At 39.2% G+C, this 27,425-nt stretch overlaps 2 protein-coding genes across 2 annotated transcripts in view; one reads left to right on the top strand and one right to left on the bottom strand.

Annotated features, from left to right (window-relative positions):
* Positions 1–45: 45 nt before the first annotated feature.
* satb1a (SATB homeobox 1a) lies at positions 46–8,960 on the bottom strand. The gene is made up of 11 exons (XM_065289043.2): positions 8,629–8,960; positions 7,327–7,604; positions 7,063–7,242; positions 6,778–6,904; positions 5,838–5,961; positions 3,978–4,089; positions 3,413–3,795; positions 2,981–3,175; positions 2,750–2,905; positions 2,315–2,497; positions 46–2,068 (listed from the first exon to the last, which is right to left on the bottom strand). Exons 2-11 carry the CDS (start codon positions 7,499–7,501, stop codon positions 1,499–1,501), a joined length of 2,205 nt encoding a protein of 734 aa, XP_065145115.1. The 5' UTR covers positions 7,502–7,604; positions 8,629–8,960; the 3' UTR covers positions 46–1,498.
* A 2,266-nt stretch (positions 8,961–11,226) lies between these two features.
* Positions 11,227–27,425, top strand: part of kcnh8 (potassium voltage-gated channel, subfamily H (eag-related), member 8) — a 52,538-nt gene continuing 36,339 nt past the window's right edge. The window contains exons 1-3 of the mRNA XM_065289030.1: positions 11,227–11,418; positions 23,478–23,711; positions 26,739–26,870. Coding sequence (XP_065145102.1) covers positions 11,343–11,418; positions 23,478–23,711; positions 26,739–26,870 — 442 coding nt within the window. The 5' untranslated portion in view covers positions 11,227–11,342. The remainder of the gene's footprint in view (positions 11,419–23,477; positions 23,712–26,738; positions 26,871–27,425) is intronic.

The following is a 27,425-nucleotide window of genomic DNA, read 5'->3' as shown; positions in this document are numbered from 1 at the left end:
ATTTATATATGCATAATATATACACACAGTACACACACACATATATTATGCAAACAAAAACTTTTATTTTGAATGTGATTAATCGCGATTAATCTTTTGTCAGCCCTACTTTTTATATGCACTTTAGCGATTCATACTGTAAAAATAATTGATTAACCAAAAAAGAACAATACATATACATTACACCCATGCACACATCTCAGTAGCCAAGCCATTTAAACTTTTAATCTATCTAGAAAATAAACGTAACGTGATGAAAACGCTGTAAGAAACATTAAATTTAAGGGAAACAGGGGGAACAGACTTCTACAAAACACCTGAACTATCAGTATCTGTAAGTACACAGTAGGAACACAGCAAATACTATCTTTTAAAAATGTGTGATTAGATAAAAAAATATCATCAAGCATGGTACCACTTTAAAAAATGTTAATACCATGATAACCAATAATCAAAATATTGACTAAGTTTCCTAAAATATATTTTTAAGACAATGAAGTCTCCTCCTGGGTTAGATTTCAAATTTAGAAAACAACAGATTTTCTCAGTTTTAAAGTTATCTCTATGGATAAATAATTTGAAGCAGCAACATTAGGTCTGAAATATCTCTTCAGGTAAGAATGTGTACAATATAGATCGCAAATCTTCCTAACGTCCACCTGAATGTTAAGATAGTTGTTTAGGGCAACACCATTGTGACATGATTATGCTAATAATGTCCTATTTTAACAACAGTCATTAGCATTAGTCAAACTTATATTCAAGATTACATCAATGTTTAACATTTTCACATAAGGTCACCCGAGATATGATGAACAATTCAAACAATACAACTTTAATGCACCATCAGTAAAGAGAGAACTATTCACTGTAACTAAAAGTGCAGTTTCCATTGTGTTTTGTTCTATACACAGTAATGTGCTGTTTGCTTCTAAACATACATAATACATCACTGTTTCAGGGTCACTGGCATTAGCTTCTGAAAGAGATGATGGTTCTTATTTAAATATGCTACTGTTTACATAAAGCAACATTGCCTGCAAGGATTCTGCAGTAATACTGGGAATTTAACAGAAAATAAGAAACATTCATAATAGATCTTTAGAATAGCAAATCAATAATATTAATAAAACATTTTTAAAGAAGAACAGTCATTTTTATGCTTTATGCCAGTAGTTCTCAAACTTTTTGGTGTGCCCCCCCACCTCTTGAATTTGAATTAAACAAAATGTATTAAACAATACAATGCAGTGCTATTGGTTATTAGCATTATTTTCCAAGGTTTAATTTAATTGCGCCGAATTTATGATACATTTGTCTCAAAATGACATAAAACTGGGGCCACCGGGCACCATCCCCCACCACTGCTATATGCATAATGTAACTCATCCAAAGTCTGAGGTCTTAGTAAAAGAATACTTTTTGTGCTGAACCTTAAATAAATACCACTGTCATACCATACAGGGCCCACTGCTCTGTACGTGTCATTTATATATTTTTAGGAGTTTATAAATTGGCAGTAGGCGGGGCTTCCATCAAGCTCCTCCTTACAAGGGAGCTCCTCCTCTTTAATAGTAATAATGAAACGAGTTTGTGTAGATGCGTTCTGCTCCACCATACCAATGCCATCTGTCCCTGTTATTTTGATCTCCTCTGTCCTCTGAATATTTGTCTTTGTATCCCTGCATTCTCCATCTTCTTGTGCCTCCATGTAATCATCTTCACTTTTCTCATTCCTGTCCGTTTCTTCTCTCTTGTCATTTTCCTTCTCACTATGCCAGTTGCGACCATTGAAAAAGCAGCGGACAGTCTCTTTGGCCACACCCAGCTGAGCAGATAGTGTATGAATTGCCTCTTGATCTGGATGTAGTCCCACTTCCTGAATAAAACTTTGTAGGATTGCATGGGCTTCTGGTGGTAAAGATGTGCCTCTAAGACTTGGGCCCATCTGAGTTGTATCACTGTAACTTTCAGTGGTGAGTTGTTGCAGTGGGAAGGGTTTGATGTGTTGAGGTACAATCTGAAGTAGTTGTTGGTGCTGCTTTAGAGGTGCCGCATGTGGTATCGCCTTCAGAATAAATTAAAGACATAGATTATAGATAGTCTAGGATTATTTTGCATTAATGTGTGCAACCAACTGTGTGTTATCCTTATTATAAGGATGCTTTACCTAAAGATTTATTAAAAATAGTGAAAGTTAAAAGCTGAATATACCAAGAAATATAAGTTAGAAGTTCAGTAGTTTACTTGCATAAGTAAGTATTGCATAAGTATTATACTATAAGTACGTGTATATATGCATGTAAACACTCGCCTGCAGTGGTTCACTTAGAGCTCTTGTGAGTGTCTGCCCTGTATAACTCTCTTGGTCGTATATGGCATCTCGCTCTGATTGGCTGAGATTTAGGAACTGACGTATCAAAGTAAGATTTTCCCACAATGTACGATTCTGAGGTGATGGTTCCTCTTTCCAGCGTAGCAGCTCACACAGCCAGCCCTAACACACACACACGCACAGTATATATTTACTCTATTGAACATGACTGCATGGATACCATAGTTTTTTAAACATGCATCATCTTTGATTATTCTGTACATTTTATGCATGTGAATAATACAGTATAATAATTATTCAGGACCATCTGCTCCCATTACTGTGGCACGGAACCATCCCAGTACTTTATGAGGTCAAAAATTCCTTGTGCAATCTGCATCAGTTTTTTTGTAGCATACATTAATACATAAACACCTGGCTTTTGCCTGCAGAGACTTTGGCGAACATGGCCTGTGACACTTTAGCTCGTCTCATTTCCTGCTGTATTTCGTCATAGATTCCAGAGTGTATTCCAAAACCATCACACTCCACTTTCACTACAAACTCCTTGGCAACAGGTGAAATGTTTGCCTGTAGTGAAAAAGATGTTTTGTTATAATGTCATGGTATGCACACATTAAGACATTCAAATTTGAATTTGTGAACCTGCATAGGAAGAGGAGAGGTGGCGCTTGTGCTGTAGCTACTGTTGATGTTACGTTCTCTCTCCTCCAAATAGATGGAGTCTCTCTGGCTCTGCGGCAGCTGCAGGAATCCTTGCATGGCTCTGAGGTTCACTAAAAGAGACTGAGATGCACAACGTGGGTCCTCCTCTTTGCGCAAAATCTCTGAAAGTAAGCCCTAATGCACACAAATGAACACAGTTTCAGGTACTCAGAGATTTACATCCTGTCTATGTCATGGTAGTTCTGTTTTGTTTGTGTGTTTTCTACTAAAATTTGGGCAGTGAATACAGAAGTGTAGTGTCCAACAGTTTTTAGTCATAGTAATTTCCTGTGATGTGCTATTTGTTCATCTACAGGAGCATTATAATTTTTCTGTACTATAAAATTTTACCATTAAAATAAAAAATGTTACCTGAGTCCTATTAATGGCCACTCGTGCAAACACTGCTTGGGAAACCCCTGCTCTCTTTAGCTCCTCGCGAACCCATTGGTAAATTTCAGGTGATACATCAGTGACAGGAGAGGGACATTGGGTTACTGTGGGCGGGGACACATTGCACTTCGGCGGAGTCTTTAGTGGTGTGGGATAAGCCCCATGTTGGTGCGTGTGAGCACGTGTGAGCAGCTGAGACATGGCATGCTGCTGTGAGAGGAGCTGAGCCATTACTAAACCAGGCATTCCAGCTTGCATCTGTACAACACTGTGTGGCTCCGCCCCATTACTTTCTGTGGGTTTCTGGTAGACAGTGGGTTGGCTAGAGGATGAGAGTTGATTGCCCGGTCTCTCCATCTCACCTGAGCGGAAGTAAAAATCTTTATTAGCTCAGTGTTCGTATTAATAATTAGACCTAGACTCTTAAAGTTTAGAGAGTTTAATTGCACCAGTTTTTAAAAGCTATACCTAAATCACATATACAGAACTGGCATGATTCATGAACAGTGTTCCTTTTTATAGTTCACCAAAAATAGTTACATACCCATCATAGACTTGGTCCTTTTGTAGTGTTTGTACCACTGGCCAAACTCCTGACATCTCACAGCAGAGATGCTGGCATAGTAAGTGCCATTTACCACTGATGAAATCATGCTCTTTAAAAACACATAAAAATTACAAGATAGTTAGCAAATGAGCATGCAAAAAAAATGATTTTGGCACATACTGAGTTTGGTCTTTCTGTAGCCCTTTTCACACAGACATTCCGGAAAATACACGGAAACTGCACCCTGGATTCTTCCAGGATTGTTTGATTTTTTTTGTTCATTCACACTGCCAATGATTTGCCGGAATCTGCAATGAATGTCCCGTAAAGAGACGTGACCTATTTAAAGTCCTGCACTTTCTTCTACGCAGCGTCTGAAGTTTGCATATTATTTATTATTCCTCTCTCCAGAAACCACTTGGGTGCATTTTTGTTTAAGATAAGACTATAAAGGAGCGTGTGACACGCCGTTCTATGCTGGTGAATGATCTCAGTTTCAGAGTGAATATTTGACGAGCTCCCTGATCTCTGCTTTAATCCAGTTTCAGACATTTCTCATTGTGAATGTTGATCTGCATGTAAACCCCTCATTTTAAAGAATTAAACCAACTTTATGTTGCCATGACACGCACGTCCTCACTACGGCACGCCCAGCATGTGTCTCATTTATAATTTTCTGATAACTGCTTCAGTCTAGTTTGCTACATTTCTCGTCGTGAATGTTGATCTGCATGTAAATCTCTTGTTTTAAAGAGCTGAACCATAACTTTTGTTGTGATGACGCGTGCGTCCTCACTACGACACGCACATTATTATGGCATTGTTTCGGCGGCTTGTTCACACTGAGGGTTTTCTGTGTATCTTACTAGGTCCTCTTTCCGGCAACGATCCCAGAAGATTTACGGGACGTGTTTGCGTTCACACAGAAGCTTGTCTGGCAATTTTATGGGTATTTTCTGGGACCAAAGGTCTGTGTGAATGGGGTTTCTGTGTCTTAAAACTAAGTGTACAAGTGTATGTTCTTAATATTGTTTTATCTCTTTGTTAAACCTTTAATAGCTCATTCTAAGACTATGGGTAAATCTTAATCAGATTTGATTTTTCACTGTATATTCTTCACTGGAGAAAGCTTCTTGATAACTATTGTGCCCTTAAGTGATGTCCTTGTTATTGCATTTGAATTGTTTTCAAAGTACTGCAATAAGTAAGGGATAATGTAGAGGCAGCCGGTAGTTATTGGGAAATAAGCCCCGACAGTGTGATCAGGACCCGACGCGAATTACACGGCTACTTGCCACATAAGAAAAAAAACTGGACATGAATATGAATTTGAAACATTTTATTGGCATATTTGTTTTAAATTAACATTTTTATCCTTCCGCCAAACTTTGCACAGATGCATAAAATGATCGTAATACCCTATTAAGATCCTCTGCTTCATACTTGTCTGTCTCCATTTTTTTCTCTTTAACCAGTCTTGAGAAGTTTTAATGCCCATTCTGTATTTTTTTGTGTGTTGGCTTCGTAGCTGCCATGCTCTATTTTGTCAAGTTCAGTCTCAGTAAGCTCTCTGTGTCTTGTCGTGGTTGTCGAGTGTTTGTCACAAGATGGCGCCAAACAGACCGTAATCTTTATTGATCTTTATTGGCGCGGAGCGATTTTACTCGTGCAAGTAGTCCGGCTATGCATTATTATTTTGGAGCGGTTATTACTTGAAAAGAACGAACCTGCAAATGTCTCAAATGACCAATCAGAATCAAGCATTCCAGAGAGCCGTGTAATAAGGGTATATACATTGTAGATATGTGAATATACATTGTCTGTAAAGAGTGTTTTGTGAGAATGCATGTTGTGTACCTGTGATAATGGACACTCTTTAGCCAATGAACTCTGATTCATGTCTTTGAGCAGCTCCTTGAGGGCATTTCTGACAGTAGAATGAGTCCACTGCTCAGCAGGCAAGTCCTCTAATTTAGAAACCCTGTTTTATAATAATCCCAAATAATAATAATTACTATTATTTCACAACTAACTATTTCAAACATTTTTAATAACTATAATGACTTTAATAATTTTGAAATGACTATTAATACCAAAGTCATCATTACAAAAATAATCCACACAGAAAATGTGCCGCTTTAATACTCAAAGAGCAGTTCATTATTCTGAAAAATCATATAAGTGGCTGTTCACACAGAATGGACTCATTTTTGTTTTTTCATTGTCTTGTATGAGCTGTTTTTTAATGCAAGAATGCATTGTGTCCAAACATGATGCATTCCTGAAATGGTAAACTTAAAAGTCCCCCTGTAGTTGATAATTATATCACTTAAAACTCGTAATTCAGCATCACAATAGCATATGTAAACGTGTTTCCTGTGACAGTAATTTCTTCATGCTTTAAAACAGCTTGAATGTAACTCTACACCCTTGACTCATTTAGTATACGTGGACCTATAAATATGCAAAGTAGTTTCCGCATCCACTGTTTCACATCACCTCGGACCTAGATGTATACGTAAATAGATGCTGAATTCTGCAATTTCAGACACATAACTGCTAAGTCTGGTTTCACACAATGTATACGTGAACTGTGCATTTACAGCACAATTGTTTTAGCACTGATATTAACAGGTTAGAGCATTTACACCGCACGTGTGAGTATCACAGAAGTAGAGCTGAAGCAGCAGTGCTGCAATCGTTTCAGGACCAGGTTTATGCAACATAAAACATATACAACAACAATAAAACTTGATTTTTACCGCAGGAGGACTTTAGGTGTGCATGCATGTTGTACCTGTTTAGCTTTATTCTTAAGGTGATGACATGATAAAGGTCTTCAAGCATGTCTCCTACTGTTGCATCAGAGGTGTCTGTCACACTAGATAGGGCTACAGGGTTCCAATGGCCAACTTGAACCTGACCTAACACAGACAAATATATATTTATGACAATGTGCACTCTCTTAATATTGTTACTTAAACAATATTTCTTGCAAGTTGGTGAACTTTCGACCAAAAAGTTTGAAATGATCAGTTCGGATAACATTGTTAAATGTTAAAGGCCCCTTGCGTATTTGTACCTGTAGCCAGTGCAGCTGCAGTGTGTGTGTACCCCAGATCTTGTAATGCTGCTTCTGTAATCTGGTTGAACAGCAGGTCTTTCCTCAACAACACAAATTCAGCGTGCTCTGATCGCTTCCTCTCAGAGGGAGGGACATCACCATGTTCCACTACACAGAACACAGGTAGCAATTTGGAGCCTGTTTGGAGGGAGCATATGATCAATCCAGCATTGATTGCTAACTGTAAAATGCCTTTGTTTGTCTGAGCATTCCTGTAGATACCTTTGCCTTTGGTGGTGTGTGATAATGTTGTTTGCTTTGAGGCCAGGCTCACGGGTGTCACACCAGATACAGGTAAGTCTTTAGCATTCTCCAAACGGGCCATTTTACAGGGAGGATAGGATGGTTCACTGAGAACTGGTGCATGGTTGTTACTAGTGCTTGCTAAATGGTCCATCTTTTTGATGCTCAGTTATCACAGACACCAGCAAAGGAGGAAGAAGACAAGGAGCAAAAGTGTAGGCAGAGAGGCAAGATTGGTGGTACATTTGCTGTAAGACCTGCATGCATTAACAGGGGGAAAAGCTTTTGTTAATGCTATGGTTGACAATGTCTGGTTCCTTAGTGCAAAGGTTGTTGTTTTTCATATCGTTGCAATATGAACATGTATATACAGCTTCGCAAGCACCACTAATAAGTATGCGCTAGATAATAATAGCAATGGTATGCTTCGCAAGCACCATTAATAAGTATGCAAGATAATAATAGGGATGGTTGCATCACAAGCACCATTAATAAGTATGCAAGAAAACAATAGTAATGCTTTGCAATCACCAATAATAAAAAGTGCTGTAGCCTAAGTCTCATCTTACTTCAACTGTCCCATACATATTGGGGTGGTTTCATGGACAGGGATTAGCTTAAGACAGGAATAGACCTTAGTTTAATTAGGAAATATAACTAGTTTTAACAAACATGCCTTACTAAAACATTTCTTGTGGGCATTTTGAGGTAAAACAAAGGGCTGTGATGTATTTTAAGATATGTCAGTGCAAGTTGTTTTCAGTTTGGACAGCTCTTACATTTATTTAAGTCTAGGACTACTAATTTCTTTCTGGGAAACTGCCAAATAAAGGTGATATATTTTAGACTAAGATACCCAGGGCCTAGGCATACAACTAAATAATAAATGCATACATTTTTTTTAAATGGTATGCACACCTGCATAAGTACAAACCTGTATTTTTTAATAATTTCATTTTGTTTTTAATAAAAATTGTCTAATGTTTATCCTACGGACATTCTTCCCAAACAGAAACAATGTTATAAAATAACACGTTTGAAAAGTGCATAAATATTTTGAATTATAATAAAAAAATGTCTAACACGTTGGCGTCTCTCGGACCCCTATAGCAAAACACAGCAGTCAATTTAAAGACGACGTTAAAGATTTTCATGCATCAGTTTTTATTTTTAAAGCACGTCTACAGGTGCTGCGTTCAAAGCCTACTCGATCTATGCAATCGATTTATGCAATCGTTAAAATAATCGCCTTTCTTCGTCCCATCATAATTAATCACTCACTGCGGTGCCACTGGGTTTATTTCTCCAGACGCGCTCCCGAACATGCCAGCAGATCGAGCGCGCGTCCCAGGATCCCTCAAAACACTCGACGCAGAATGAACACGCCTGTCCGGTAGCGAGAGAAGCGGAGGCTCTTATCCCTACGTATATGTGCGTGTAGCTCCTTTACGAAAAGAAAAATAACGAAAAATCTGACACACGTGAGTCACAAAAATGGGTAACATGGAGGAAAACGGTTCGCATAATATGCTGCGCGAACACAGACGCGTAATTAAACCTCTGGGCAGCCCCACGAGCATCGATGTGATGTCACCGTAATGTAAACCAGTCAGAGTTCAGCGAATATGCCTCCTGTCAGTGCAGAGGTGTGTCCGAAGGGGTGCTTTCGAAACGCTCTCGCGGTACTTTGACGTCATACGCCGATCGGTCTGCGCACGCTGCATCAAGTCGAACACGCCTGTATATTTCCTGCTGGGTAATTCGAATCTAGCACTTGCTACAATACTGCACGACTTCTAGATGAAACAAAAATACCGCAATATGTTTGCCTATATACAGTTATCACTGTTCAGTAGGCCTGTTTTATTAAATAAAATGATGTATTTTAGCAATATAAAATCTCTTATTGCACTACTGCAAAGTTCGTTTGGTTAACGTGACCTGCCTATAGTAATGAATATGTCATTAAAAACAATACACTGTTTTGTAGTTTTACAATAGTGCTGATTCAGACTAGTTTTATTATCCTTATTCAACACTTCACCTGAACACTCACCAGTTAACACACATGCTTGTCCTTAACTAACTTTTAATTTATGCTACAATGCATGCTATAATAAACACTATTATAGAATTACAGACATATGGATAGGACTTAAGGATTTGGACCCAAAACATTGAGCAGGATCTTTGTTCCAATCTACATGAACCCCCCTTTATTAACCCCGGAGCTTCTGATTCATTACATTCCTCATTCCTCAGTTTGGGATTAATACTTTAAGGTATAAGTGGGGGGAGGGGGTATTTAAACGACATTTGGTACAAGGATACATTTATGGGTTCAGTTATAGATTCTCAGTTGATTAAAAATTCTTAATCAGTTTCATTTTAGGTTTTCTCCTTGTGATTAATGTTTGTTTGCACCTGAGCACATGAGAGTCACCACATGTGGCAATCACTCAATTTCATTAGCTACATCATAATGAGCCAGCCTTCATTTATGTCTGTAATTACGTTGCCTATTATTAAAATCAAATGAAAAACACATTTATATCACATAATTGTGATATGATATTTACATTTTTGACAATTTAGCGTATTTATGTGTCAAGGTAACAGACTAATTTATGTTTTCATTAAATGCAACTACACTTTCTTGTTCTCTAAATCTAGCCGTTTTGCTATATACATCAATCTTTACCTAGATTTTCACTGAAATGATCTGTGACCTATCATTAATAAGCTTCAAGCTTATTTTATTTATACAGTGCTTTTTTTACAATATTGCAGTGTTTAAAAGCATCTTTAAAAAAAGAGAAAAGAACCACAAGAAACAAGTAACATAACGATTGAATAACATGTGCAACATTACAAGTTAGTTCTTTAGTTACTAATCCTCAATAATATACCAATTAACAATAAATAACAGGATTGCAATCATATGAACAGTAGAGGGCGACAAACCATGCTAGATTGATAGCATAAACACCTCTGACACAGAGTATAGAGATTTGATGTGAGAGATTGATACTTTCTTTTTAATTAAGTTTTAGTCCCGCTGATTTAATGACAGTATAGGCCTACTAATATTCTATAACCAGTGCAGGATCGAAATAAGACTAATGAAAACCCCTTCTTTAATTAAAATGGCTGAGCAAATAATGAGGTTTATAATGTGATGTGTATAACATTTATGTGTTTCTTATGTGTTTCTTAAATAATTACTCATTGTGTTCCTCTCAACATTTCTGCATATTTTGATCTCGATCTCTCTCTCTCTCTCTCTCTCTATCACACACACACACACACACACACACAATTCAAGATTCATTTAGGTTGTTTTTGTTTTGGTGATTTTTTTTTTTTTAATTGGCATTGCATAAACACACACACGTGAAACATTGTTTAATGATAAATCACGTCTTGTTGTACATTGTTTTGGTTGTACAATGTCATGGCCGGACTCTCTCTCTCTTTCTCTCTCACACACTCTCTCTTTCTCTCATACACACACAAACTGACTTAACTGGGCCATAGTCTGGAAATGATTAATTACCTTCATGTTAACAATGCAAAATGAAGGAGACTAAAGTGGATGTACCCACTAATGATGAAGCAGCCCAATTATGTCCCTAAGTTTAATGCACGTTTGTCTTTAATGTGCGTTTAACTGTGGCTCCATAAAGCGCATCCCCCCTATTTTTTAATAGTAGGCTATAAGTAAACTTATCTACTAAACGATTTGGCACTTAACACCTGATTGAATCTTTCTTTACCCTCTTACAACACGCCATTTACCTGACACGCACCTGCAGGGGTCCCTCCCAGTAACACGAGCACGCGCATCCCGTCAGGCAGTGTCGCGCGCTTGAACGGGAACAGGATCGTCGGTGTCTGTAAGGCTCAGTTTCACAGGAGTGCTTAAAACTGTCTCTACCTTTGTCTCCGACAACGCCGCGTCACTTTGATGGGGAACTCGATACCAGGGCGGGAAAATGCCTGTTATGAAGGGATTGCTCGCGCCACAAAACACATTTTTGGATACTATAGCGACGCGCTTTGACGGCACACGTGAGTTATCGAGAATTCATTCAACTCTGGTAGTGTGTAAAAAACTTTGGTGATTTCAAAAGAACGGTTATGTTTATGTTAGTAGCTTAAAGTCGACAATGTGTAGTGGAAGAACTGTGGTGTAGGAATTTTGCCATTTTAATTGGCAGCTCAGAGCTCATGGGTTCGATCCCCAGGGGAACACACATACTGATAAAAAATATATGCCTTGAATCTACTAGAAGTGGCTTTGAATAAGCATTTGTTTGATGTAAATAAGCTTAGGAGTAAGTTGACTTGGTCAGCACCATGGACAGCGCACGCGGTTACTCTCAGTCAGGGCACCTGTGCAGTTTATAAGCTTGGGTGGCTTATATTGCACATCACTTGGCCTTTTCAGGATTGATAACAATAACAATTTAAGGGCTGTTTAATTACAGTTCTGACCAATAGACCAAATAATATGGGAAAAGGACGGGCTTAATATCGTGATGAAATCCTTGGTGTGGCCCTGGGTAAGGACCAGCATCAAGTCCTGTACCTCAAGGCGCATGGGTTGGTGCCTGGTCTTGGTCTCTTTCAGGCATGATAAAAGTTTGATATCAAACAGTGATCCTCAATCCCTGTCATCTGATCTTAAATTAATATGCTATGTTTGGAGCACTGGGACCTCTCCGAACTGTGTTTTGTTGTCCTAACAGACAGAGCTTTACATTTTTTTTGACTTTTTTATAGGTAATTTGTTTGCCTCTAAGGTAACCCCTGTAAAGTCAGGTCATAGGTTTGAGAAATGGACCAAGGTTGTTTTATTTTAGCACAAGGTGCAGCTCTCACCACATAAATTTTATACACGGGACGCAGTGTCCTTTGGGCTGCTGAACCCTTATTTCCCAAACCTTCCTTGGCACCCATGTGACTATCGTTTGTCCTTCAGGGGCAGAAAAAATACCTGTACGACTGTCACACCTTGAACTCCGGCAGGTAACATGCTTGAGAATAGCGCAGGAATGGTCGGAAATGGCACCTGTGTGATTAAAAGTGACAACAATGACACAGGCTGAGATAATGGGAACAACCCATTAGGTGTCATCCACAGTGACTGCAATGGTACATGTGGAGAGCATCAACAGTGAGCAGTGATACTGTATAAAGTTTTTTTTCTTAGTGGATGGATGGTCATTACATCAGAGTAATGCAGGTACACAAGCCAATCTTGATTTTGTAAGTCTTAGTGCTGTGCGAAGCTAGATCATTTTTGTTGTGCTTGGGAATTCGGTACTCCCTGCCATGATGCTAAGGCATTGCTATGTGGTTGTTTATGTGCTCTGGGTGGTTTCTATTAAATCTGATTGCTTTGAAAAGGAACAGCACACGTCTCCTAAACAAGCCCACGTGATTTGAGGTAATATTAAAGTTTTCACACAAATGATATGGGTTTTGAACCCTTATAACACTCAACATGAGCAATAGTACAACTGATGCTTGTCTTAGCAATCACCACTAATTAAACACTTTACTTAATAATCGTGTACAACAGTTACATAAAAATGCCCCTGGACTTGATATTGTCAGAGGAAGCTATACATGTATTAACTTACTGAAGAAATTCCTAGCATCCTTATGGTTGTGCTCACTGTATGTGTTAATATTCCTTCAAGACAAAAGACTACAAAATGCTCTTTTCATGCAGGTACCTGTCAGGACGGCATATGGTGGGTAATTACAGTAAAGCAGTGTGTGTTTGTGTGTGCATTCGCGGTTGTGTGTTCAAAAACTCGGTGGTTAACAGTGAAAGAGTAATTTAGAGTAATTTTGGATGAGTCCTTTTAAAAGAACACTTTAAGTAGATGCTTCCGTTGGGAAAAATTACATGCGCAAGGTTAGACTCACAAGTCAGGTAATGGAGATATTTCAGGCGGTTCACTCTTGCATGCAATGCATAACTACACTGCCAGTGAACCCAACAAGTATCAGACACAGAATAGACGAATTGACATTTAATGCATCACTTCTGATTTTAAACAGATCTATAGATTTGGATGATTATGTTATTCCTCTCAAGCGATGTAAATAGTGACACTATCAGAAAGAACTGTCTGTGGTAGAACCGGCATAGAGATGTCAGTTTATTGCTTTTCTGTTGTTCAGTGAACTTCACACAGAGCTGAGACCGAATTCATCAGTCATCATTAGGGGTGAAAAAGAAAGACTGAAACTCTAAGTGAGAAAACAAAAGAGATGAAAAGGATGAAAAGAGCATGCAGGGACATAAAGAGACAGAAAATTGGGACAGCATGGAATGGTGTGTTATGGAGTTTTGACTCAGATTAACTCCAGATAGTGAAAGACATGCATAATACAGGTTCAAATTAGGGATAGTAAAAACAGGACAGTGTTTAAATAGTTTAGAAGCACACAGGACTCTCCGGGGTTTTTGGGATACAGGTGAAACTCACTGTTCCAGAGATTTCAAGGATGGCATCTGAATTGTATCAGTCTAGACTTTCAGACATTTTCGTCTTTTTCTTATTAACATTCTGAGTATAAAATGTGTCCTGTGCTACGAGACATGAACTGAAACTAAATTTAAGGCATCCTGTTGACAAAACCAATTACATATATAAAGCAGGTTAGCGGGATAAAAGAACAAAACCTATTACACACAATGTACTTATTTGAAATTCTGCTACATGTTAGTAAGGTTCCGTATATTGACACACACATTTTTATTTATACATTTACTATGGTTTTTGTTACTTCATCTAGTTCATATAAACCATAACTTAATTTTAAAGGGATAGTTCCAGGGTTTCCTGCAGAAAATTTGTTAGTTAAGGTGGTAGGGTTGGGCAGGTGGGCAGGGGGCGTGGCAGTCAATGGTGTGTGGTGGGCGTTCTGGCGCAATATGGCTGCCGTCGCATCATCCAGGTGGATGCTGCACACTTGTGGTGGTTGAGGAGAATCCCCCTTTCATATGTAAAGCGCTTTGAGTGCTGCAGAAAAGCGCTATATAAATGTAACAAATTATTATTATAATTATAAAAACTGATTATTTCCCACTATTAAATACATTATCTTAAAGGGGTGTAACTGCTGTAGCATGTAAATAATGCACATAAATAACGAAAGCAAAGAGCGCTCAACAATTATATCTAATCAACAGGCACGTGAAACTTAGCTAGCAGGTTGCTCAAACAACAAAATCACCAGCTAACTTACTTTAAATTTGCAAGAACTATAGACTAATACAATAACAGGCTTAAATAAACCCAAAACATAAGTCCACTTACAGTTCTCACGGACAAGCGTTTTATCAACTGGCTATCCTCCAGACAGTGACAGACCATTTCAGCCGTGTGGCACGCGTGCCTGCTCGCGGTGTGTAGCACGTCCATGCTATTTTTCGAGATGCACTTGACGGCCTTTTGTGCAGCGAATTTTTTTTTGACGATCTAGTTAAGGCGGTAGGGTTTCCCAGCTTAGTCGGGCTGCCCGAACTGCAAAGTGCTGCAGGAAACCCTGAGTTCAAACCTGATGAAAATAAATGTCTTTGTTCTGATGAACACAAAGGACGATATTTTGAGAAATGTTTGTAACCAAATTGTTCGTGGACCCCATTCACTTCTACAGTAAGAAAAAGAATACTATGGAAGTAAATGGGGTCCACGAACGGTTTGGTTACAAACATGTCATCAGTTCATTAGAACAACAAAATGTAAACAGGTTTGTAACAACATGAGAGTGAGTAAATGATGACAGAACGTTCATTTTTGGGTGAACTATCCCTTTAATGTTGTACAGTACTACATTAAAGGTTAAAATGTATTATTGAATGTGAAAATTAACATTGGTCACGATAACAGTTTTGAATAAATAATGACAGAACTTTTATGAGTGACTCATTCATTACACTCATTATTTACTCACCTACTGTATGTGTTGTTTCATTAAATTTACATACATTTACATTTATGCATTTGACAGATGCTTTTATCTCAAGCGACTTACAGTGCATTACAAGGTATTCATTTTTATCAGTATGTGTATTCGAACCCATGACCTTTTGCGTGGCTAAAAAATGCTATACGTCTGAGCTACACAGGTGCACAGACCTATATAACTCTATAACACAGACCTGTATGACGTTCTTCTGTGAAACACAGTTGACTTTTCCATACAATTAAAGTGAATATGGAGTGAGGATGTCACTCACTTACTTACATCTACATTTGTGTTTCACAGAAGAAAGGGTGTGTAAACAATGACAGGATTTTCATGTTTGGGTGAACTCTTTTTGAGGTAACAATCTTGTTGAATACCTCAAATCTTTCTAAAGAAACTTAATTGGTTGCTGATTGATTGTGATAACACGTGACAGACTGTAAACAATTTTAGCACCATATGCTCATGGTTTTAAATTAGCATGCTCAGTTTCTTGTCAATTTCATAATGCCACTTGAGCTCATTAGCATTGAGTATTTAACAGTCATTTTCACTGCAATTCTTAAAGCTATTATCTAAAACACACTTATTTGGTGCCGGTAAAAGAGAAATTAGACCGTTTTCCAGCTGGTGCCTGTATTTTTCTCAGGAAAAGACATTGGACTTGTTATATTATACAAGGAAATAGTATATAGAACTAGAGGACAGTCAAGCCCTCAAGCCTGGAAAATCAAGGCCACAACAAAACCATACATAATAATACGCTCTCTATACCTCCTAGGGTATAAGTTTAAAAAATGTGTTCTGATACTATGTATGTGTCACGGGTGAAACCAGGTAAGACAAGACGATGAGGCAAGATGCGGATCCAAGTGCAGTTTATTCCAAAATAAAGTGAATATAAGGTAAAAACAAAAACCATGGGAACACAAGGGACTGCGACATCTAACAACAAACCACAAACACAGAATGAACGAGCAGGGTATATATGCATGACTAAGACCAATGACAAAGCAGAAACAATCAGTAACTAGGACAACACACAAGGGGAGAAGCATGATCACAATGAATATCCATGGTTACAAACAAGGGGGCGGAGACACTAATTAACACAGGGCGATACAACTGAGAACAAGGGTATACATGAACACAGGTTAAACACAGGTACACAGAGACATAATATAAACCCAAAACACAAGTATAACAAAACACCAGATAACAGGGACACAGGGAACACGTTACATAGCCCCCCCCTCTAAAGGGCGGCTTCCAGACGCCCACCAGAAGGAAAACCCCCCAAAGTACATAAGTCCAGGTGGGCGGTGGAATGGAGGTGGAACCAGGGGGAGGGACGGTGGGCTTGGACCATGAAAGTTCATAGGCAAGAGCCCGGGTGGAGGCAGGAGCCAGGGCGGAGCCGCGGGCGGAGGCAGGAGCCAGGGCGGAGCCGCGGGCGGAGGCAGGAGCCAGGGCGGAGCCGCGGGCGGAGGCAGGAGCCAGGGCGGAGCCGCGGGCGGAGGCTGGAGCCAGGGCGGAGCCGCGGGCGGAGGCTGGAGCCAGGGCGGAGCCGCGGGCGGAGGCTGGAGCCAGGGCGGAGCCGCGGGCGGAGGCTGGAGCCAGGGCGGAGCCGCGGGCGGAGGCTGGAGCCAGGGCGGAGCCGGCAGGGCAGGAAGCCAGGGCGGAGCCAGAGACCAGAGAGGGACTGGACACCAGGGTGGTGCTGGTGGTATCATGAACCTGGGTAGAGGGAAACAACAGAAAGAGGCCCTCTGGGCCAGGTTAGACAGGGCAGAGAGTTCAAATTTGGCCGTCTCGGACCAGGTAATGACAGCAGGAAACTTGGGGACAGCAATCTTGAAACAGGCAGAGAGGTTGAAAGTGGCCATAGTTTTGGTCACAATAAGTCTCTGGCGCATCTGGCTGACCACACCAGCTGACCAATGTGGCTCAGATGACTCACTCGGCTCAGATGACTCACTCGGCTCAGATGACTCACTCGGCTCAGATGACTCACTCGGCTCAGATGACTCACTCGGCTCAGAGGGCACAGGGGACTCGGAAGATTCAAAGGGCTCAGGGGACTCGGAAGATTCAAAGGGCTCAGGGGACTCGGAAGATTCAAAGGGCTCAGGGGACTCGGAAGATTCAAAGGGCTCAGAGGACTCGGAAGATTCAAAGGGCTCAGAGGACTCGGAAGATTCAAAGGGCTCAGAGGACTCGGAAGATTCAAAGGGCTCAGAGGACTCGGGAGATTCAAAGGGCTCAGAGGACTCGGGAGATTCAAAGGGCTCAGAGGACTCGGGAGATTCACTCGGCTCAGAGGACTCGGGAGATTCACTCGGCTCAGAGGACTCGGGAGATTCACTCGGCTCAGAGGACTCGGGAGATTCACTCGGCTCAGAGGACTCGGGAGATTCACTCGGCTCAGAGGACTCGGGAGATTCACTCGGCTCAGAGGACTCGGGAGATTCACTCGGCTCAGAGGACTCGGGAGATTCACTCGGCTCAGAGGACTCGGGAGATTCAGATGATTCAGTGGGTTTAGATGACTCCATGGGTTCAGATGACTCGATGGGTTCCTGGGAAGCATCATAAGAGACAGAAGAGCAGTACGCGGACCACACACTCCACAGAGCCATACCAAATATTGAAATTACTGAGTGCAGAGAACATACCTCAGACTTAGTAGGCACCACGGAGCTGGAAACCACAGAACGGGGCACCCCAGCCATCCGTACAGATACCAATGGTACATCCATCAGATTGGTGATTAAATGTCGGAATTTAGACAATGCTGGAGGGTTCATCGATGCAGGTTGGTGAAGTGGTGTGGGTGTGGCAGTCGTTTTGTGAATGGGTTCGGGTATGGGAGCCATCTTGAGAATGGGTGCGGGTGTTACTACTGCACCTTTAACTACTGGAACGGTGGTGATGGTGGCTTTCTGACAAGTCGGGGCTGGTATGATTGTGGCAAACTCGAATACTGGGGCAGGATTAACATCAGCGAACTGAGGCATGGAGTGGGATGACGTGGCGGCCATCTTAAGCACGGGCGCTAACACAGGGGAAACAGGACTCGGGAGAATAGCGTCCGTGCTCACAGTAGCTCGCTCGGGCATGGGTTTCCTCCTCCGTCGCCGGTGTCGTGAGCAACGTGAGGGGTTAACGTCCACTGGCACGAGAGTCTGTAGCGCGGAGGCTGCAGATTTTGCCTCGGGCAACTCCGGCATGAATCGCACATGCCCTCTGCTACGCAAGTCCGCATGACGGGCAAAAGTGAAAAAGTCCAACACTTTAAGCTCATAAACCTCCTGCATCGAGACAGGCTCACCCAAGCAGTGATTGAACCATATCTTCATCTCTGTTTCGTTGAGACGCAGACCCTGTGACTCTGCCCAAAACCTCTGAGCGAAATCCTCCACTGGTTCGCCCCGCGGACGAAGGGAAGCAAGTTTGTTACGCCTCTGCCAAAACTCCTTGTCAGAGGTGGGGGAGGGAACACAAAAGTCTGTACGGCTGTAAATGGACATACTAACACTAGAGACACACCAGAGAAACTTGGAAAAACACGGGAACAGGAATTGCTGCTGGATCCTGAGTGGTGGTTTGTTCTGTCACGGGTGAAACCAGGTAAGACAAGACGATGAGGCAAGATGCGGATCCAAGTGCAGTTTATTCCAAAATAAAGTGAATATAAGGTAAAAACAAAAACCATGGGAACACAAGGGACTGCGACATCTAACAACAAACCACAAACACAGAATGAACGAGCAGGGTATATATGCATGACTAAGACCAATGACAAAGCAGAAACAATCAGTAACTAGGACAACACACAAGGGGAGAAGCATGATCACAATGAATATCCATGGTTACAAACAAGGGGGCGGAGACACTAATTAACACAGGGCGATACAACTGGGAACAAGGGTATACATGAACACAGGTTAAACACAGGTACACAGAGACATAATATAAACCCAAAACACAAGTATAACAAAACACCAGATAACAGGGACACAGGGAACACGTTACAGTATGGAATGGAGAAATAGTGTTCCTCTTACTGCATAACATAAAATAGTATATAGTATAAACTGCTATTTTTTACAGTATGTGAAATAGTAAAGAGCACGCTATAAACAATTAAAACTCAATTGTTGAGCATCTTTTTGAATGATGGTTTAACACAATAAGTTTGGGTGAGACAATCGGGGTTAAGGAAAACTTTAAAAACAAGTAGTAATTACTTTTTCCAATACATTTGGGGGGTTTTCCAGTGTATAGATTAATGTTTGTTTTCAGGCTGATCAAAAAATTAGTCAACAAAAACAATTGCTTTGAGGCCAAAGTATAGTCAATTTTTCCGTGTACGAGAAGTATGCAGTGAGCATGACGCAATTTTCATCATCAGAAGAGTATCAGATACTGTATGAGCACCACTGGATTTTTGAAACCTGCATACATTGTACTCATAGGTTGGGCATGTATTATGTAGCCTAGAAGATGCATTGCAAGTTATTTTGGCAAAAAAATAGGTTACTTACAGTATAGCTAGACTATATTTAGTTAACCTAGACAGAAAAATGACGGGTATTGCTTGCTGGGTACAAAATACACACGTAAGAGTTTGTTATGCATGCGAGACACATGCATATTATACAGTAATGTAGTGAAGTTAATATCCTTAGGAGACCAGGGTAACCCTAATTCTGGTCAGACACATAAATCACCTTGCTCACGCCCTGGGTTATGGGTCATAGCGTATCTGTCTTACACATGCTGTACGTAAAAAGGCTTTAAATGCAGGATGGCATTAAAGTAGAAGGTTCCAGCATCGGTTCAACTCCCTCCCCCAAACCTCTCTTTCCCTGAACCGGTTGTTCTCGCGTCCCTCTTTCTTTGTGTCCTCCCTCTCCTCACTAATCATGCTGGCTCTTTAAATAGATCTCAGGTGTTCCTGTGTGGGACATACGCTCACAAAAGGTGCACATACAGTATAAGTGTATGTGTGTGTCTGTGTTTTATGCAACAATCTGGGCCAAATGAGAATCCTGCCTCACCACGCTTTCCTATCCATCTTTCCATGTTTTTATTGGAAACACACACTTAAATAAATATAAACACACACACACACACACACACACCCGCACACACACGCACACACACATGCTCAGCAGTGTTTTACAGCATGAATTCTCAATCTGTCCAATTAAACATAAACTGACAGGGTAAACCACATGAGGTCTGGTATGCAAATGAGTGAGGCAATTTTTTACCTACACACCGTACGATGTCTGTAAAATTGCACAAATTAATTGCATGCATGTTCTGATAATAAAACAAACATCCTCAATATACATAGATGCATAAACACAAATTCATAGGACGCTGAATCGGATAAGAGGATCTTTTCGGTTATTGTCGTACTGTTGGGTCAGAGATCACATCCTGAGAAAATAAGGAAGATATTCTCTTTATATGCGTTGGAACGTATACAAGCATATATATTAATACTTTTACCTTAAATCTGCTGGTTCTTCTACTGAGAAATCTCATTAATGTCACATGGAGAAAGATCTCAACAAGAACAAGCAGCAATCAAAGGAAGAGAGTTTTATACAGCTGTATATCAACTAACACATTACTCATCGGTTTCTTCCAAGAACAAATATTTGTGTTATTCTATAAATATGTTATAGCTACACATTGTGAAATATATACCGACCTATTACTGGGACAGCAGCACCTTTTAAAATGTGCAGCGTTGCACCTAAAGAGTTTATATTAGTACCCCAAAGATACATACATTATCTCAAAGGTACATTTTGATACCAAATGTATACATTTCTGTACCTAATGGTACATATTAGGACCTTTTAAGGGTGCTGCCCCAGTGACAAATTAGAGTACATATTTTGGCCATCGTTTTAACAGTTTAGGATATACAGTACTCTAACTGTATGTCAACAGTTGTTTCATTTGGGTCTGTTTTTATTTCTTATAGTTTGGTAGAAACATTTGAGACAAATCTGTATTTCTATACATTCATTAGAGACAGTCTCAGCACATTTCTTTTGTCATGGTAGTGTTCTGTTGTTACTTTTCTTCCCCCCTCCCCTATCTCTTTAGATATTCTTTTCATAACTTTCTAGGTCTGACCCCCTCCCAACACACACTGTGTTATAAATAAGCGCATAACTTTACTTTTGCTTATGTGAGCAGAACAAGGTTCAGTACCAAATGTCTCTCCACCGTGCAAATGCTTTTAATACACGGCAGCATTTAATGACGCATTCTCTATGCACATTCTGGGAATTCAGAGACAAGTCTCACAAGCTGTCTTTCGAGAAACACTTACATGGAAATATTGGTATATTCATTTATGATGCACAATTGCTATTAATCTGTTTTGACAATATGACAACTCAGAATGCAAAAAATTGCCAGGCAGGAAATTGGTTATGTACTGAAATCACAAGAAAACAACATTTTGCACATGAAGGGTTATTTAAGATTTTAACTAATGTCATGCAGAGTCAGACTTTTTATTGCCTATAAAAGACATATGGTCTAATGATGCCTGTTATCAAAATGCTTGTCCAAAAATGAAGTATTAAAATAAAAACAAATAGACATGTACAGTAAGTTACAGAACTGACAACCCACAAAATTCGCTACAGTAAATTAATGTAAATGAAATCAATGAAAAAGTGATACTGTAAATAAACGAGAATAATGACGATGCAATTAAAATATTGAAAACTGAAAAATGGCATAAGATTTTCTTTAAAATCTGGACTACACAGGTTCTGTTAGCAACTTTATCAGTGTATTCTTAAAAGGACACTCCACGTTTTTAAAATATGCTAATTTTCCAGCGCCCCTTGATTTAAAGATTTAATTTTTATCATTTTGGAAATAGCTGACCTCCGGATCTGGTGGTACCACTTTTAGCATAGCTTAGCATAATCCATTGAATCTGATTAGACCATTAGCATTGTGCTAAAATTAACCAAAGTTTCAATATTTCTCCTATTTAAAACTTGACTCTTCTGTAGTTACATCGTGTACTAAGGCCAACGGAAAATTAAAAGTTGCGATTTTCTAGGCCGATATGGATAGGAACTATAGGCTACTCTTATTCTGGCGTAATAATTAAGGATTTTTCTGCCATAACATGGCTGCAGGAGACGCAATAATATTATGCGGTGCCCGAAAATAGTCCCCATGCTATTGAAAGTTACCAAGGGGACTACTTTCATGTGCTGCATAATGTCCTTGACTATTACGCCAGAATGAGAGTATAGTTCTAGCCATATCTGCCTAGACAATTGCAACTTTTAATTTTCCGTCGGTCTTAATACACAATGTAACTACAGAAGAGTCAAGTTTTAAATAGGAAATTATTGAAACTCTTTGGTCATTTTTGAGCGCAATGCTAATGGTCTAATCAGATTCAATGGATTGTGCTAAGCTATGCTAAAAATTGTACTGCCAGACCCGGAGATCAGCTGAATGGATTCCAAAATGGTAAAAATCAAATGTTTAACTCTAGGGGAGCTGAAAAATTAGCATATATTTTTTTAAAGTGTAGTGTCCCTTTAAGTTATTTTATGTAACAAATGCAATATTGAGGTTTAAAGCTTTAAATGATGCCATGTTGATGATTTGTTGATGTGATGATGATGATTGTGATAATGCAATTTTCGGAGGGTGGCAGAGTTTATTAAAGGCATAGTTTAAAAATGAATGCCAAATGTTATGGCATTATTTCCTCTTCCTCATTATTTTCTCTCCCACACGTGACTCCTATCTGTCTGTCCATGATATAAGGTTGAGAAAATGGTGTCTTTTTTTAAAAAAAAAAATGATTTTTTTTGTCAAGTGTCTCCTGTGGGTAAAATGAATTTGCGGATGCTCGATTAGGAAACCTAACAATGCATTTTGGAACATTATTTTTTCCCCTTAGAAATGTCACATGGGAAATGTTAGAAACTGCGTCAACATGATTTCTGCTAAAATATCATTCTACAATTTAATGTGAGCGTTTAGTTAAAATAAGCAATATCAACGACCATATCTATTACATTAGTGGCTAACATTTTTACTCTCTGTGATGTGTGTGTTTGAAACAGACAGCAACTTCATCCTGGCCAATGCACAAGTGTCCAAAGGTTTCCCAATCGTGTACTGCTCGGATGGATTCTGTGAGCTTACGGGATTCGCACGCACTGAGGTCATGCAGCAGAGCTGTGCATGCAAGTTTCTATATGGACCGGAGACCAGCGAGCACATTATACGTCATGTGGATGCTGCGCTTGAGGAGAAGAGCGAACTTAAGGAAGAGATAATGTTTTACAAAAAGAGTGGTAAGGACACAAAGAAAACACTGCAATTTAACCAAATTACATGTTTGAGATTATTTTAATGTTAGAGCCAACCTAGTATTTAACAAAGGATAACCTACTGTTATGGTTGCATAAAGCATGCAGACTTTTTCAAATTTGAAATAGACTAGACTTTTAGTGACTGACACTGTAAGGTTGTTTCATTTGCAGGGATCTTTACTATTTTTAGCACTGTATATTAGCAAAAGTTCCACTGTTATAACAGACAAGTAAGGTCGATCTGGTACTAGTAATAGGTGGTATAATATAACTCAAAGGAAGTCTCTTGACTGTTAAAGGGGCAGATGGTTCTTATTAGAGTTTGTTTGCCAGAAGCACCAGAGAGAGACGCTAAAGTCAAATTAAAACTGCAGTCCAGCAGGTGTGTCATTTTATTTTTGGGAATTGTGATGACACGGAGAGGAGCCCATAGCTATGAAGTCATACAGTACTACCCCACAATATTAGCTTTTACAAATTTGCACATGATTTTCAATTATAAAGTGCATACTGGATTAACGAGATAATTATTACCATGTTTTAATATGTACCATGATAATACCATGTGTTTTGGATTTGCACCATAGTAGTCAGTGGCGGCTCATCCGAGGGGCGCGAATTCAAAATATGTGTTCGGAGTGTCACGTGTGTTGCTCTTGTTTTCAAAATATTTGTTTGTTGCGTCATGTAAACCATTTGCATCACGTGTTTTGTCAAAATAAGTTCCTGCTGCACACGTGTCAAAACCGTTTATAATAAAAGAGACGCTCACGTTCAAAAAATACACGCAAGACACTCCCTTAACAATAAACTCTGATTATGCATGAGATTATGCGAGGATCTGGCAAACGCGAGCGTCTCTTTTATCATAAACCCTTTAGGCGCGTCTGCAACAGGCACTTATTTTGACAAGACGCGTGATGCACATAGGATTACTCGACCACACACATGACGGGCTACATACATGTTGTGATGAACTTTGCATCGAGCGCCCTCGAAAAAAACTAATAAGTTAAGTATTACTGATTATGATATTATTCAATACCAATATATATCAAAATACCATGGTGTAACCGTCTAATGCATCACTGTACTATGGTACAGCCTCAGTACTTATTGATATGACAATTTTGTTGCATTCTTTACTCAGACAGCAATATAAATCCAACATGAAGATTTAAAACACATCTAACTGTGGCGTTTTACTCTGCGCTGTACTTCCATTTCTTTCCCTGTCATTGTACTCTTTTCTCATTCTCATTTTCCTTCCCCCCCCTTTGTTCTTTATTGAATGGAACATCTCCAGCGCACTTGTTCTAGATAGTGTTATTATTTCACTCCTCTTTTCTTCTCCATAATGGTGAGGCTTTTTCGTAAGGAAATTAGAGTTTTCACAAAGACTTTACCAGCTGTGAGCCATCAGATGGGATTCCCCCAGAGGCTTTAAGTAACGTCTACCTGTGAAAGTGCACTCACAGAAAGCTGAAAATACAATTGAGCACACATATAAGTGCCCTATCGCAGACATACACCCACTCGACTCAATACACACCGAGACAAACAAGCAATTTCTCACATACACACACCCACAAAATTGGATACCATAACAGTGAATTTTTTTCTGGGTGTCCTGGTCTTGTTTTCCACTATCAATGTTCTGTCAGGTAACCTACAGTACAGCATGTGCTTTTTACAGTAGGCGGCCACATCACCAACAATATAATATAATACAGTATAATATATAATACAGTAGATTAATTTATATATATTATATATTATACTGTATTATATTATATTGTTGGTGATGTGGCCACCTACTGTATATATATATATATATTTATAAAACGGTTAGTTCCAATCCTTGATTCTGATTGGTCAATAGGTGTGCTTTATTCATGATAAAACACTGCTATGACCACTTCACCCAACAGTTCTATTTAATATCACTGCGCCCTTAGCAACACCCTTAGCAACACATAAACATATAATGAGACAAAGTTTGAGAACAGTTTGTTGTTTTTATTTGAGCTTTCATGTTATTGTTCGCAGTCAGGGACTATTTTTTCTAGCAGAAGGAATGCTTTTATTGATTTAACTTCATGAAAGTTGCATTAATATTTGTTTTTACTTTAATATTGTGTAGTAACCGTTTTATAAAAGCAATAAGGTACTCGAGGCAAGTGCTGTATCGTGAATAAGTAACGGCTGAAGGGCGTTGTTAGGCACGACGCGAAGCGTATAAAAGACCGCTTCGCGTCGTGCCTAACAACGCCCTTCAGCCGTTACTTATTCACGATACAGCACAGCCTCTCGTACCTTATTGCTTACATATATATATTTGTGTGTGCGTGTTAATACTATATATATATTATTTAGCATATGCAATATTTTACATTATTATTTATAGCTATATACTGTATTATGTGCATGCAATATTTTCTATTTTTTAGTGCTGGGCAAAGATTAATCACGATTAATCCCATACAATTAAAAGTGATTTTTAGCTTAATATACATGTGTGTGCTGTGTGTAATTATTATGTATATATAAATACACACACATTCATGTATATATTAAAGAAACATTTACATGTGTATATATATTTACTTATATTTTTATATATTCTATATTGTATCAATTTAAAACAATCATATATAAATAAAAAATTCTGAAATTTATATATGAATGTGTGAGTGTTTAAATAACCATAATAATTAGACACAGCACACACACATATTTTATGCAAAATTAACTTTTATTTTGTATGCGATTAATCACGATTAATCTTTGCCCAGCACTACTATTTTTGCAGCTTAGTCCCTAATACTTTTATTCAAGGTCTAAATGTTTATGTTTTGGCATGTTTTATAATACATCAAGTACTTATGTTGTTAAAAATAGCAAAACAATACAATATCAAGGTAGCTCTTAAAGGCAACAACTGCAATTTGTCGCTTTTTACTGTTTATATATTGCACAATAAATGTGCTTCCCTACATTTCTCTGCAGGTAGTGTTTTCTGGTGTCTGCTGGATATTGTGCCTATAAAAAATGAGAAAGGAGATGTGGTCCTTCTTCTCGCCTCTTTTAAAGACATCACCGACACCAAAGCCAAATCTATCCTTGAGGAGAAAAAAGAAGGTTAGCCAATGATGGATGATGTGTGTGTATGTGTGCGTGAAACTCTTAGATGACGATAAATGAATTTTTTCTCTGAAATGTCTAAAATGTTGTATTTACAGTATGTGCTTGTAAAAGGATGGTGAGATGAAAAATCTCTGTTTATGGTTTAAAGAGTAACCCTGATCAAATTTGGCCCTAAGCTTTAATGGAAAGCATTGTGCCAAGCAGGAAATCCCTGTGCAATTGCATTTCCTCACCTTCCCTCTTGTATCTCATTTCATATTATCTTGTACTTTTCTCTTATTTCTCTATTTTTCTCTCGCTTGCTCGCTTACGCTCTTTTAATTTTTGCTTTGAATTAGTTTTTTGAAATAAACCACGTTAAAGGGATAGTTCACCCAAAAAAAAAATTATGTCATAGTTTACTCACCCTCATGTTGTTCTAAGCCTGTATGAATTGGGTGCTGTCTTGAATTGAGTCAATGGGTACCTGGGGTTAACCTGGTCCAACCAGACTCTCGTACATTCATTTTATTTGTACAGAGAGCCTGGCCACGCTCCATTGCAAAGCGT

This window comes from Paramisgurnus dabryanus, chromosome 19 (assembly GCF_030506205.2).
Source record: "Paramisgurnus dabryanus chromosome 19, PD_genome_1.1, whole genome shotgun sequence".
Taxonomy (NCBI): Eukaryota; Metazoa; Chordata; class Actinopteri; order Cypriniformes; family Cobitidae; genus Paramisgurnus; species Paramisgurnus dabryanus.
The sequence above is the reverse complement of the archived record's forward strand: the minus strand, read 5'-3'. Positions and strand labels throughout refer to the sequence as shown.